General features: G+C 40.4%; 1 protein-coding gene across 2 annotated transcripts in view; it reads left to right on the top strand.

The window, feature by feature from the left end:
• Positions 1 to 15436, top strand: part of ptprb (protein tyrosine phosphatase receptor type b) — a 57762-nt gene that overhangs the window by 11046 nt on the left and 31280 nt on the right. For both annotated transcript variants that reach the window (XM_069192290.1, XM_069192291.1), the window contains 10 exons: positions 4447 to 4722; positions 6263 to 6520; positions 8274 to 8537; positions 8732 to 9001; positions 10074 to 10334; positions 10548 to 10814; positions 12309 to 12572; positions 12839 to 13102; positions 13598 to 13861; positions 14547 to 14810. In XM_069192290.1, the coding sequence (XP_069048391.1) occupies positions 4447 to 4722; positions 6263 to 6520; positions 8274 to 8537; positions 8732 to 9001; positions 10074 to 10334; positions 10548 to 10814; positions 12309 to 12572; positions 12839 to 13102; positions 13598 to 13861; positions 14547 to 14810 (2652 nt within the window). The remainder of the gene's footprint in view (positions 1 to 4446; positions 4723 to 6262; positions 6521 to 8273; positions 8538 to 8731; positions 9002 to 10073; positions 10335 to 10547; positions 10815 to 12308; positions 12573 to 12838; positions 13103 to 13597; positions 13862 to 14546; positions 14811 to 15436) is intronic.

Genomic DNA, 15436 nt, shown 5'->3' on the forward strand with positions numbered 1-15436 from the left:
CCTTTGTAGGTACCAGATTTTAGGGTTTACAAATATGTAAAAACCAGCCTTTTTTGTGTTACTTGGCACACAGCAAAGTGCATCAGTTGTGTGTGAAGATGTCTTGATGATTTTGTGTCTCAGGTGTGATTAGGCTCTTTGAAAAGTGGATCACTTTGTTTCACAGGTTTCCTGCAGTTAGCCTCTCAGGGGAAATTTGTGTACAGTAAATCTGCTTTATCTTGTTTGCTAGTATGAAGTATAAAGAAGGGAAGAAGCCATTTTGCGCTTTGACACCTGTACTAAATCTGTAGGCACGATGAAGTTAATGAGCCAGCTTACGTCTAGACATGGTTTAGACCAGTGATAACTACAGAAATTGTGTCAGTGATGTTCACTGCTTTGTTGAAATGTTGAAGTATTTTAAGAGTACAAGAATCTGCCAGGACTAGTTTTAACTGTTGCTTAATAATACCATTCCAAAATAATGTACTGTAGTTAATGCAGAATGCTTTGGATCAATATTCTTTATTGTTTTTATCATGGCAGAAAACTTTTAAAAAGTGTAGTTCAAAAAGTTTTAAAATACCATGAAAATATGCCATTTTCATTTATCCTTCTTGTTTTTTTTACATTCTCTTCCCATATCATCTTCTGTTCTGTTGTCTAATCTTTAATTGAAGCTGTCTTATAAAAAAGTGAGCTGGTGTAAAGACCACTCAGTGTGACAAACTGCCTTCAGCGCTTTCAAAACCAGTGTAAAACTATATTTCAGTCATTGCCATTTTGAAATAGAGTGGTAATGCAGTTATTGATAGAGCAGTTAGAAGTATGCCTTTCACAGTCTGATAGATGCTGGACACAGTCCAGAGGAGAAGTGTATAACAATGCTAGCATCTAATCTTAAGTGTTTGTTTCCAGACAGAACTCCCTCTACCCAGCCATTTCCCAGTCTCATTGTTCCTTTGTACGAACGGATGCAGCAGGACTAAATGTTTTGTTTTGTGGAGCAGATAGATTAGATAAAGTGTGCACTTCTGAACTTTACCTTCGAAGCACGCAACCAAAACATTGGTACGTACAGTACTCCAATGAAACATGCCCTCTTTGAAGTTAAATGTATTGGCTGGATTAATACATGATAGGTGACGCTACTACGAAATATGCTTTACCTTGATTAAAATACCACATAGCTTTGCAGAAACCTTCCAAAACTGTGAAAGCAAAGATGATAAAACAATCAGATTTTTTTTTTATTTCAACAACAAAAGGAAAAGGCAGCAAAATAAAAAGGTCAGTAGTGGTTATCTCATATAGAAAATTCACCCATAACTTAATAGTGCAAACAAAACATTTCCATATATTAAAGCAGCACATGTTCTAGATCATTTGTATTCATTTTAAGAAAGGGATGATTTAGCAGAAATAAATACACATGGGTGAATCAGGGTCTCTGGTAGTATTCATTCTCACTGTTCCAGCAACATTATGTAAAAAACGCAAAGCTGGACAGACACGCTGCCTTAAGTGATATAAGGTCATGCCCAGGTAGATTTCACAGGCGCTTAAGTTTCTATCTCTTGGTTGAAAAGAGAAATTGGGGTGAGTACCCAGAAAGAGTGGGTGCAGGTTTGAATTCCACAGTCTGCCCCCTGCTGACTAAACATTGAATCCACCTGGCTGCAGTGTGAAACTGTTTATGATGGGCTGTCATTCCTTATTAATTGCATAAAGGAAACTGCAACAGGACTTTAGGAATTACAGACTCTACATCAGGAGAGTTCTGAGTTTTGAAACCAAGTTCCTTTTTACGTCTAGCGTGAGACTTATTTCTGAAGTCGCACGAACTTTTGTTTCAGGGAAACTCTTGCGGTTTATTGTGTGGCGTACGTTTCTTCTCATTGGGAGCTTTGAATTGTATTCAGCGCCATTGTGTTGAAAACTGAGCTGTCATTTACTTTTTCATGTGCTGCGGGGTTTCGGAAGCTGATGAACTTTTGAGCAGCAAGGTCTTTTACAGTAGGGCGCCATAGGAGGAAGCCATAAAGAAAGGCTCAAGGTTCTCCGGCACGAACCAGTGGAGCTGGCTCAGCTGCTCCTCGGTATCTAAAGGTCTTGCTTTCTTGGGCTGTTTCCTGCGTGGCTCCTACTTACTCAGCACACACTCAAAAATCTCAGCTCCCTGAGAAAGCCTGTATTTTGTGCCAAACAATTCTATCGCATTTGAGATCTTTTATAAAAAAGACAGAATAGAAAGGAAAAAGGAATAGGTTATTTTAACATATTTTAGTTTATAGAAATTGCCATAACAGTTTGGCTGTTCACTGTTCCTTTTCTTCTTTTTTTCCTGTTGTATCTTTTTGACCAATTTTTATATACCTATTAACTGTATTCCCAATTTACAGCTGTTTTCTTATATTTCTTTTTTATGAAAACTACACATTCACAAATCAGCAATCAAAAAACAGAACAAAACAGCTTCAGCTTCACCCTACCCATCACCACTCAAAATGGTAACCTATACCTAAAGAGAACAAAAACGTAACTTAAAAGCCTTACTGCAGCCTATGATTGTAATAAGAGAGATAAAGAATGTGTAGAAATAATAAAAAGTAAAGAAGTCAACTGCTTACATATAACATTAGTGCTGCAGTGTTTTAAATAAGCAATCAGTTATAATAGATCAACCTAATCATCTTATACATGAAAGCATACAATATTCTGCTTCCACTTGATTTGGAATCACAGTGATCAGCTTTTGGGCCATTTGTGTTCACGAACAAAATTGCCCCTATCCGTATATATAGAATTTGATGTATTTTATAACCTTTTAGACTATTTTACAATATAGGTTTATTCCATGCTGAAAAAAAAAGAAGAAAGAGAACACAACTTTTCAGCCGTGGAGCGTTCTTCAGGTGTGACGGTCTCACACCTGAAGAAGGCTCCACGGCCGAAACGTTGTGTTCTCTTTCTTCTTTTTTTCAGCATGGAATAAACCTATTACTTGTTCTTTTACCGCCTACGCATGCTGACGCAGCTACCCACCTGAACTACTATTTTACAATATGCTAATACTGGTATAAATGGCAGAAAAAGTTGTGGTAGCATCTATTGAGAGGAGCTGTTATAGTGTGTGAGACATTCAGAATAGAGAAGCAGATTGGGATGGAGTGCTTTAGGAATAATAAATACAATCCTGAAGGGAGAGATGGTATTATGTCTCAGGAGTCTGGCCAGTGTGTGTTCCCTGTTGTTCTTATAGAGATGTGTACAAAACGGATGCATAAACACTAAATGGTTTGCCTGAACTCTGAAAGCAAGGGTGATACAGAAGCTACGAAACAGCGTGGAAGGATGAGTGATTGGAAAGAAAAGACAGTGCAGAAAATAACACAAATCGATAAGAGAGCAAAGGAGTTTCTTATTACTTTATTGGAAGTGTGAAGAAACTCACGTGACAGTGGAATACTGTACTGTACATGCAGTAAGACTTAATCATTGGTTAAGATATTTTTTTAACTGGAACCACAAGACAAGAGGGGACTCCTTTTTTTATTTTTTTTAAATATTTTTTTACAAGAGGGGACTCCTGGGAGGTGGGCAGATTAAATTAAAACATTTCTAGAAGAGATATGAGTGTGAAGAGCTGAGGAACTTTGCAGAGGCCTTCAGCTTGAAGTGATAATGCTGATGAAATAAGTCAACTGCAACTCAGCCCAGGCAATGATAATGTTTTCTGTTGGGTGTTTTAATAATTACATAAGATTTTTAGTCAAGTAAACACTGTTTTTACCTTTCACCATTCTTCCTTTTGTGATTTGTTTTCTTGATGACATACGTTCTGTAATCACTCTGGGAATCTCTGTTCCTCAATTAGCAGGGTTGTTCGGCAGATTTGAAGGAATGGTGGGAAAGTAGTTCAAACAGATGTGAAAGTGAATTAGCCGAATGACCGTGTTGGATGTTGCTGATATGACAACAGCAGGGTTACACGATTCCTCCAACCCTTGACAAGGAGTGATGAATCAGCTACATACTTGGAACTAAACATATTGGGAAACACTGATCAGTTAGCGTCGCCCAGCGTATTTCAATGCAGCCACTTTTAGTGTTAAAAGTTAAAAGTGTTCTACCACTTAATGACTAGCTGTCCAAAACGAAGCAAGTTACTGTAGAGCTCGGTGATCAAGCGGCAGTAGTCATAATAAAGTATAGCCAGCGCTGCACAAAAGCCTGCTGTGACACCAGGAAAAGCAGATGGAGATTGGGTGTCTGGGTGGACACACAGAAATTTGATCTAATCAAAATATATCAACCGTATGTTGTTTTACCATTTTGTCAGCTAGCGTGTTATGAAAATGTGCTCCATCCTATTTGGAGGTTACTTCGCTGCTTTTCATTTTTTGCTCTGATGCATATATATATATTTAATTGATGGTCATAATATTTTTTTCTCCTTTCTAGACCCTCAAGAGCCTGCCAGGCTGATATTCCACCAGGAGAAGAGCAGCAGTACAGGGCTGCAGGTGTCATGGCCTCCGTCTCCTGGCAGGGTGGATTGGTATGAAGTCACTGTACGAGACAGAGACACGGGAGACACCCAGAGTGTTCGTATCGCTGGGGGAGGCGCCACGCAGACCAGCTTTTCCGACCTGGCTCCGGGCAGCCTGTACCGTGTGAGCCTTGTGGCGTTAGCAGGAAACAAGACCTCAAGTCCAGTGCTCACCACTGCTTCTACAGGTAGAACTTCCATCCATCCTCATTCGGCCTGCTTCGTCCAATTCAGGGTCGGCAGTTTAGAGCCAGAGCCTATCCTGGCAAGCAACAGGCACAGGGCAGGGTACACCCTGGATGGGACACCAGTCCATCACAGGGCAGACACAAACACAAAACGCTGACAAGCACACTCACACCTCACGGCCCATTTTCCCAGAAGCCAATTAGTGTTTAAGACTGGGGGAGGAAAAAAGAGCACCTGGAGGAAACCCAAGTGGACACAGGGAGAACATACACTACAAACTCCACACAGATCACCTGCCAGGTCCAGATCTGAACTCACGAGCCTCAGCTCTGCAAGGCAACAGTACTAACCACTTCGCCACTGTCTTTCCCTCAGGTGCTAATGAGATATCTAAATTGTCACTAAGATATTCTCAAAGAATCTTCTTTCTTGTAGTCGGCAGAATATCTGTACATTTTTCCTTTATTGAGTTTCAGTTGATCAAACAGAAGATTTCTAACAAGTTGATGCAACTAAGAAAATAACAAGCGGGAGGTACCATTGTAAAATGAAGCTTGGGTAGTGGTTATGGGCCAAGTTAAACAAGTAAATTCCATACTTGGCTTTCTAAATCACTAACTCTTGTATGGATTTCCAAATTTACATCTTTTTAAGGTTTAAAATCAGTTGGGGGGAGTACTCATATTATCAAGAAAAGGTTTATATATTGTTAACGTTTGAGTGCTTCTAAAGAAGGTGTTCTGAAATTTGCCTTTGAAATAAGAAGTGTTTTAGGGATTTCCCTTCTTATAAGCTGGTAAAGGTCTTTCATGATTTCCTATGACTATTCTATTGCTGGTAAAGTTGAAGAAATGCAAACAAATGGGAGGTCATAATGGCAATGAAATAAAGAAGATAGAGATAAAACTAAAAAGAACAATGTTGTAAGCTAAGGAAATAGCAGTCTGGAAGGCAGAACATTGCATGGCTTATGAAGAAGCAAAATCGACCCCTTCTCTGTTACATTGTTGTTATTTTTTTCTTATATATGGGATTGTTTTCAGTTCACGTCAATCTAGCTAAAACAAATCAAAGTTTGTGCCTTTATATAATTATATTGTTGTGGAAAATGTCTTTCAGTTGTGTATACTGTAAATACTCTGCACTGGTGACTTAAATAGAGCCATAGATATAAACATTTTTACACCTTTATGTCATGTTTACTACATAAGATTGTTTGCAACGCAGTTTGGGAAAAGCAAATGTGCAATAAAGGATTCAAAGTGAATTTATATTTAAAAACAATTTTATGTTAATACAATTTTTGGTTTTGAGCTGTGAATTGCTAACTATGGGGTGATTTTGCCATCTCTGATAATACATTTTACTTCAACACACCTTAGGATTTGAAAATTCACCTAATGCTTGTTATAATATCTGGACATCCGAAAGGTATTAGAATAAAGTTCAAACATGGTGTGAAGGGTACCCTGACAGCACATTATGACTTGTGAGTCATAGTGTTTAAAGTTGTTGGCTTATTATCTATTTTCTGTCTAGTTCCCTCTGCAGTGAGTGACCTACAGCTCTCCAGGACCGTAGACAGTCTGACAGTGTCTTGGCAGCCAGGGTCTGGGAAGGTGGCTAAGTACAGGCTGCTACTCAGAGACCACAAGAGTCTTATTCAAAATCTGACCCTGGAGAGTCGCATTACCTCCTATTCACTACAGAATCTAATCCCAGGGCACTCCTACAACATCACTGTGGTTACAGAGGCTGCAGGACGACAAAATTACAGTTCCAAAGCAACCAGGACAGGTACTGTTTGAATCATTTCTTGTGACCTAAGTACCCTAACTAGATTTGAGTGTTTGTCACATACTGAGGAATGCAAAGAAAGCTTCTATATACTGTCAACCTGAAATTTGGGTTGAAATGTATTTTATATATCATCTGTGATCAATGCACCCACTACTGTACATCATGACAATGTGAACGAGTTGTTCAGGTAGCATTATAACCTGTCTTAACTAGTTATTTTTGTGTAAAGAAACTTGTTAAATGCTTTTAAAAAAACAACAAACAGTTGTGTTCACAAATTGTTACCATGTGGCACAGACAAGATTCTCTTACTCCTGTCGATACAGTATATGAAATGGAAGTGTCTAACGGAAAAGCTATTTAACAGTGCAGAGTTGTGAATTCTTCGGTATTCTGTGTCAGGGAAAACTGGCAGGGTTCTGAAAATTTTTTAACCTGACGCTTAGGCTTTCGTTTAATGGAGTGCAGGTGCAAAGGCCCTGGTGGATTCGGGGGTCTCCTAATGAACTTAATGTCCAGCTCTTTGTTTTAGTTTCCACACACCGTGGGCTTTGGAATTGTTTCCAAGATATTTTCAGCCGCTCCTCCGCCCTTCCTCAGTGGCTGAGCTGCGAAGTCTGGCTCTAGCTTTTCGGCATTTTCTTCCTTCTGCTTTTCTCTGCCTCCTCACTTTATGGGTTGGGCCGTTTGTGCCTGGTTGGCTCTGTTTATGCTATTGTTTCCCATGTTCCCAGTCCTTTGTTTTTAAGCACTTTGTTTCTTCGATTTGAAATGAAGCAAAAGGGAGACAGAAGGGATCAGCCAAGCACATCTAAGGCATCCGGACACAATATTGATTTAGCAGAAATGTTTCTTGTAGTTTTGAGTCTATTCTTTATTGTTATATGCTTACGAAACAGCCAGTTGTGCCTTTGAGTGGCAGTGATTACCCTCATACTCACACAGCCTCAGTCAAGCTCCTCTGACTCATCCATTGAACACTTCATATTTTAAAAGGCTACAAACTCAGAAGTGACGTACAGGGGATTCAGCACTGGTAGGAGAGGAGAGGCACTTCCGTCGCTGACATCACTGTCAGCTAGCAGATGTCAGGGAGGCTGATTCACTGATTCACTAGGAGCCTAGAGTATCCTGGCAAATCATTACCAGCCCCCTTAATTGTATAAACTAGTGGTCCACTTAGCGTTACACATTCACTGATTCTTAATCATATTTTTCTGCTTCATACACCATTGCATCTAAAAAAATGAATTTGATTTGTACACATAAACCCTTTTGCTTATTTAAGAATCAATGGTATCGTGCAAAGGAACAAGTAACAGGTTTAGTCCCTGCTGAAAAGAGAAGCAAAGAGCCTGCTTCGGGTGTCAATGGGTTCATGATATGAAATCTTAATTCCCACAATTATAATTATAACTGAGAAACAAAATGTTCATGGTTCTGTATATTATAGGTCAAGTTGCATTATATTTTTAAGGCCTGAATTATCAAATTACTTCAAGCTGCCCCTCCAAATTATCACCTTTGCTAATCTTAAGCTCAGACAATTTTATTGGTATTTCTTTATAGGAAATGTCCTTGAACATTCTCACTGCTGACACAAGTATTAGTAAGATTCTAGAAGGTTTAGAGAATGATACGGTTTTGTTGAGGATTGTGTATACTGACGGCATTAAAAGGGAAAAATGCAAAGCTTCTTGTTGATGCTGTCACTGGAGGCAAAGGGCAAATTGTTCTTTTCTGTTCTCAGACCCAGCTAAAGTGTTAGATTTGAAACTCTTGAACAACGGCAGCCAGGACAGCCTAAGGGCCTCGTGGACAAGAGCTGTGGGAGATGTGGATTCCTACATTGTCACTCTGTCCCGTTCATCCTCCCGACAAGAAGAGAGACAGCTTGCGTCCAGTGTTTCTGAGGCTCTTTTCAAAAGCTTGACCCCCGGTCTGTCGTATACTGTGTCTGTTAGAACCAAAAGTGGGGAATTACAGAATGAAGCACAGGCCACAGGTAGTACAGGTAAGCCTGTTTCTTGTGGACACAGAATATGATTGTCTTGTGCTCTTGTGGGAAGTGTCTAACCATCTGCAGTGATGTAATTTAACCTCTAATAGAGAAAGATTACATTTTGCTTTGATACACTTTTGTTATTTTTGTGATTCAAGCCAGCAATGCAGCCTAGTAGGAATGGTTCTGCTCTTTATTTTTTTCAGTTCCTGGCAAAGTCTCTCAGTTACTGATGGAGGGCCGGGGTAAGGAGAATGTTCTGAGGATGACATGGGCTCCCCCTAGGGGAGAATGGGAGCATTACCGCATTCTCCTTTACAACAACTCCGTTGCGATCGTGAACACAACAGTGGAGAAGGACACAAAGGAGTATACCTTCAGGAAACTGGACCTTATCCCAGGACGCCTGTACAGGGCTGCAGTTATTGTAGAGAGTGGGCAACTAAGCAGTGCTGTCCAATGTGAAGGGAGAACAGGTATGGTGCAAAACATTCTATTGTTTGTAAAAAAAAAAAGCAAATTGTCATCTGTGGCATTTTATTTTTTTAAGAATACTTTGTATTAATTGAATAAATAATAGTCACATCTTCAAAGATGTGGTTACAAAGAACCTTTATAGAAAGTCACGGCTGTACCTTCCAATCAGACCCTAACAGCCCTGACCCAGCAAATGAGCAATCACAAGGTACACTTTGCCAAGCAAAGTGTAAGTCACTAAAACACAATCTCCATCCTGCCCAAAGGAACATGAACCAAATCTCAGAAGCTCTGTTTGGGATATGGACCAGAATGTTATTTAAGTCAGTGAGTTGAAATGCTGGAATAATAAACAATCAGAGAAAACAAAACGAATTACTTGCTGCGATTACTGTACATCATTTGTATTTATAACATTATATCTGTCTATATCCACTTGTCTACTTGCACTTAGGCAATGGAAATAATAAAATAAAAATTTTAAGAAATCATCTCTTGATCCAATCCTAAACATTTTGTCCCTTTTCCATCTACGGAAAGCAATAAATGATGTGTCAGCATACAGTAAATGCCTAAGTCTTTTTCATAAATAGCCTTTTCAAGCTCAGTGTATCAGTTATTTGTCTACATTAAATATCATCTACCAGGGGTTTGTCTTGAATCCTATCTAAATCTTTTGGATTTTCGTCTGCGATTTCTGTACAGTTTTTTCTAATTATCTGTTTTGGTATTGTTTGCAAACTTGACTATTTTACTACAGTACCTTTACCTGAATATAGACCACTGATATGAGTAAGGAAAAGCAGTGGCCTCAGGGCAGATCCCTGTGGTACTCCATTAATTGCATCACTCCATTCTGAGCCTTCACCCTTCTTCCTGTACTGTTTTCTCTCGAGTATGGTATACTAAAAGCTTTGTGAAAACCTTTAATTGAAACGCAACCTAATGGCAAGTACAGAATGCATGCTCTCTCACAGAATGAAAAGCAAATTCAAGTCTCCAAAAAATCGCAGAACCAAGTGACTTTTATGAAATTGGGCTGAATTTATTCCCCTTCTTCCTCTGTTGCAGCTCCCCTGCCAGTTCAGCAGCTGCATGTTAAGCACACAGACAAGGCCTCTATGACCATCCTGTGGACTGCCCCGTTCTCAGAATGGGATGCCTATGTTGTCCAGCTGAAACATGAGGACCTCCTGGTTGTGAAAACGGAACTGGCAAGGGACCTGAGGGAGTACACATTTAATGATCTGGTTTCGGGGAGACAGTACTCCATCACTGTGACGACCAGAAGTGGGGAACAGAGTACCTCGACCTCAGTGAATGGAAGGACTGGTAGGTTAGGTGTCTGTCTTTGTGCCTCACGTGACTTGTGTTTATTTTTCCTTCTAATGTTTACTTCCTTACTTTAATTTCAGCTCAGGGACACAACCTGGCCTTTTTTAAATTAAGAAAATATGCTTCTTTCTTCCCTAAATACTATAAATTGGTTTTGGTTTTAAGAAGCAGACGTATTCTAGCATGCTCTTATACTTCTGTGTCCTGTAGTTCCAGCAGAAGTCACCCAGCTCACGGTTAGAAACCAGGGCAAGACAGACTGCCTGCAGACCACATGGGAACGTGCTGCTGGAGAAACTGAATCCTACCGCGTGCTCCTCATCCATGACAGCATTGTGATTAAGAACGACAGCGTGCCTGGGGACACCACGGCCTACAGCTTCCACTCCCTCAGGCCTGGAGCCCAGTACAGAGTGGTTGTCACCACTGTCAGCGGAGGCTTGTCATCCCGGCAGACTGTAGCCGTTGGACGGACAGGTACAGTGGGACATCACTGATTCGCAGTTATACTGTACATATTGACTTGGTGTGAAGACTGTCCAGTTTCCTGCCACATCTGATGGACTTTGTTACAGGACTTTAGTTGCAGTTATGGTAACTACTCGTTATTCCAAAGTCCTTAAAAAATCTTACATGATGAGTACCGAGAGCTAAAAGAGTAACGTTTACGTGTCAAGCCAGGCCTTTCATATCATTGCATAAGGTATCTTGGTCTATATTTTTGGATTTGGTCCATATTTTCTTGATTGGTTCCTAATCAGTTCAGTTCACTGCTGCAGCCCTCGTGCTGGGACAGGTGCAATGGTAGAAATCCAAGAAGTCAGAACACAGTTCAGCAATATGAGTTTGAAATTTGCCATTAGTTTTAATTTGGGACAAAAAAGGCCATATCCAGAGAAAACCAAAGAAGAAACATAGAGTACAAGGTGCACTCCCCATGCTGCTTTGAGCCAAGTATTTTTATAGTTTTAAAGTCCATGTATAGCTCTGTTTATCTTTGTTATTGCCTTGAAAATGTATTTAGCAATGACCATCGCATATGCATTAGAACAGTACAAGATATTTACACACGTGACACATTGTCTGTTTCTGATAATGTTATCTGTGCCTTTTGGTTGTTTCTGATATGTTACGTACAACAGGTATTCGTTTAAAACAGGTCAGGAATGACCTCGGGTCAGGTTTCTACACAATAAATATAATGGCCACAAGTCCCCTGAAACAAGCACTTGTCAGACCACCTTGTTATTTGCACTGCATACACACAGAACCAACCGAGGACTGGTGTTACATGGCAATTTCTGGATAACTTGAGGAACACTGGTGACAGTTAGCCTCTGACAGAGATCAGACTGATATCTGCAATGTCTGGACTGTCAGACCCAAATTGGCTCTTAATGGCCACCTTTTCTTTTTTTTGAAGATCTTAAGGCAAACGGCATGTTTTGTTTCCGAGGTACTTTGTTTTCTCAGTGGATGTTTGCCATTTCAGCTGTTAGTATACTGTACATGAAAGTTCTTAAAAAAACATACTGTATACAGTATCTCTTGTTCTTTCTTGAACAGCAGAAAGAATGTCTCAAACAAGATTTTTCATTATCGAAGTTGTGTAAAAGACATGATTGTGTTAAAGAATTTGTCAGTTTTTTTGAGAGCTGAATTTCCTGTTCAACTGCTGATGTTTGCATTATAAGATTCAATTTAAAGTTGTCAAATCACCTCAAACCTTGTAATCACAGTTGTAAGTTTGTAGTTGAAGCCCCTTCTCCTGTCGGCTTTCAGAATTCCGAAAGCATTGATTTGTGTCTATATGATGGCAGCCTCAGTGAAGATTCCAAGGTGGATGTTTTCTTTGTTACCAGTCCTATTAGTGTGAAATCTCGTTTGTTTGACATTGTTAGTATTTATCATTGGTGCTAGTAGACCCTGTGCGTGACGTCCTTGTCTTTCCCTGTCCCCATCCCCGTCCAGTGCCTGCGGCAGTGGGTGAGGTGACGGTCAGCAACAACGGCCGGTCGGACTTCCTCAGCGTCTCATGGAGGCCGGCCCCTGGTGAGGCTGACACCTACGTCGCGAGCCTGAGCGACCGGGAGAAGGTCGTCGGCACTCGGGTCTTGCCCAAGCAGAGGAACGAATGGGTGTTCAACTCCCTGGTGTCGGGCCGCCTCTACAACATCTCCATCACCACGCGCAGCGGAGAGTACGAGAACCACACTGTCGTGCAGGAGCGGACACGTAGGTCATCGAGAATATCTGGCGCCACAAGCAGAGCAACTTCACACGCCACCCTCACTATCCTCAAGTGGGAGAAGTTCACAACACCGCCTTCTTCCATGCTTTGCATTATAAGTATCAGGATCAGTAGATCAACTCAGCTGTTGGTTGCGCTTGAGTACTGCAAATGAGGATGGGGGGGGGGCTGAAAATGTCTACAAAACCTGTTCATGTAATGGTTTGATTGTTCATGTGATGATTGTTCACAGTCACTTTTCTGTTTGCAGAGCCCTCTGCTGTTAAGCAGCCTACAGCCATTCACACTGCAACGGATGGCTACTTGAGAGTGTACTGGCAAGATGCAGAGGGAGACTTTGACTACTACCGGGTAGTCATAAAGCACAAAAACGACTTTCAGCAGAATAAGACTGTGCCCAAGTCACAGACAGAATGTGTTTTCAAAACTGTGGTCCCTGGGAGATTGTACACTGTAACTGTCAGTACTATAAGTGGAAAATATGAGACGAGTATATCAACAGATGGTAGAACATGTAAGTAAAAACTATTTTTTTAATCTATTCATCATTACTTCTTTAAACCTCGTGCTATAATGTACAACATCCATGTACCGTGTTCTCTATGATCTAGGAATATTCTGATTTAAAACGATCTTGCTGATGGCAGATCTTTGAAAGTGTTTTTGATTTGTTTCGCATTCCATGCATGGTGGTAGCAGTAAACAAATAGTTTTCTCTTTTACCGCTTAAACAGATTTCAGAAGTTAATAGTTTCGTAGTTGCCAAAGATATGACGATATATAAAGGCCTTCATTATCTGCTGTAAATGCATGGGCACAAAAAGCTGGTCTTGCCTGTCACTAAAATTCTTTTTAACACTAGTTCTCACTTGAATCTGCTGGGATGGAGTTACAGATTTAACAGAGAAGTGTCCTCTAAGTGTTGCGTTGTCCCCATTCTTGAGGTGTCTCTGGTTTCTGCTGGATAAGTTGTAAGTAATATGTCCACTGTGTTCCTGTAATCCTGTAGTCCCTGCAGCTGTGAAGAATCTGGCTCTGGCAGACCGTAGCACAGAGTTCCTGCGTGTTACCTGGTCCCGAGCACTGGGAGATGTGGATCATTACGTGATCGAGCTTCTCTTCAATGACATGAAAGTCTTCCCTCCCATCACCCTTAGCAACACCGCACAGGAGTACAATTTCACCTCTCTCACCCAGGGCCGCCTCTACAAGATTGTTGTGTCCACATTTAGTGGATCTCTCCAACAGATAGGAATTATAGAAGGGAGGACAGGTGAGGGACCACAGCACAATCATTGTTTAATCATGCAGTGTAAAGATACTTTACTGTATCATCTTGTTTTCAAATTATAGTACCTATGTGAAAAGTGATAAGAATTTATCTATCAACAAAACTGAAAAGGAAAAGTCCTCAGGCTTTTTCTTAGCTTTTTTTCTCTATGAAGTGTGAATTTACTGAAGCAAGGGGTCTATGTACAGGAGTTAATCTCTGTTTAGGTAAATTAGATATAGTTTATCGCTGGAATTAATTTAAAGCACTAGGCAGAGTGTAACGGAGAACAGGAATCTGGAGTGTAGTTATCTGAGTAGAACACTAGAGGGCGGCATAGAAACACTCCAGAGACCGAGACGGTGGAGTAGGTCAGGGTTCACTTTCCTCACGAGAGTAACTGAGAACCAGCGACCATTGAGTCACTGAGCGACTTCACAGTATAAAAGAGACTAGCTCAGAAAGCATTGCAGATTTAATACCTGTCCCTGGCCAAACAGGACCAGCGCGTGCTATTGCGGTTACACAGTATAAACAGGGAAAGTAGAATGCTAGGGGTTGATGACCATCAGGTTGTAAAGGCGTAAAAAACATCAGGGTTGGTCTGACCTCAGCTGATTACTCTATTTATTTAAAAAATAAGATTTTATGAAGGGAGCTAAGAAATGCTGTAATTTCTTCCTTTCAGTGCCTAGTAAAGTGAAGAACATTCATGTCACCAACAATGGTAAAACGGACAGCCTAAAGATCAACTGGACACCTGGCGGAGGGGATGTAGACAGCTACTCTGTGTATATCTCCCTGGAGAACCGCTTGCTGAGTACATCCTCCATCCCCAAGCATGTGTATGAGCACAGCTTCCAGAACCTGCAAGCGGGCCAGCAGTACATCATCACAGTACAGTCTATCAGCGGCTCCTTTCACAACAACAATACAGCCATTGGGCGCACTGGTGAGTACTCTCTGCTTAAAACCTGACCAATTTCTGAAGACTGTTTTTCAAACTCTGCTTGAATACAAATGAGTGTATTTTTATTAGATTGTTTCTTTAATTTAATTCCCATTCAGTCAAAACCTTAATTACCACATGCTAAAATAATGAGTGTTTAATAGAGTAACATTGTCATTAATTTAGCAACCCATATTTAATGAACAACCTTGTTAAAGACAGAGTTCTCATACCTGTGTCTTAGTCTAGTTTATAGTATGTCCTAGAGTATTTTGTTGTAGAAACAATTTTGCACAATTTAAATAAAGTAAAAATTATAGTGGCTTTTAAAAAAAAGTTAATTAAAAATAAATAAGTAAAAGTTTTGTAAGTTGGACTTGAAAGCTATCTCATGACACTCTCATTTGCAGCAAGGCTAGCTGACCCTTGTCATTGCCGGAATGAATGATGTCTAATGAAAACCTGCTTGCTTCTGTTTTTTTGGTTTTGTTGCTGGGACAGTAGGCAGCACTCATCCCACTGGACCTGAATTTCCAAACCAGTGCTTTTCAAACCAGTGACGTGCCTCCTCAGATGAGACATTATACCAAAGTCCTGACTATTTTAGCATTAAAGATCCCATGGAACTG

The sequence above is a fragment of the Lepisosteus oculatus genome, chromosome 7, assembly GCF_040954835.1.
Source record: "Lepisosteus oculatus isolate fLepOcu1 chromosome 7, fLepOcu1.hap2, whole genome shotgun sequence".
Taxonomy (NCBI): Eukaryota; Metazoa; Chordata; class Actinopteri; order Semionotiformes; family Lepisosteidae; genus Lepisosteus; species Lepisosteus oculatus.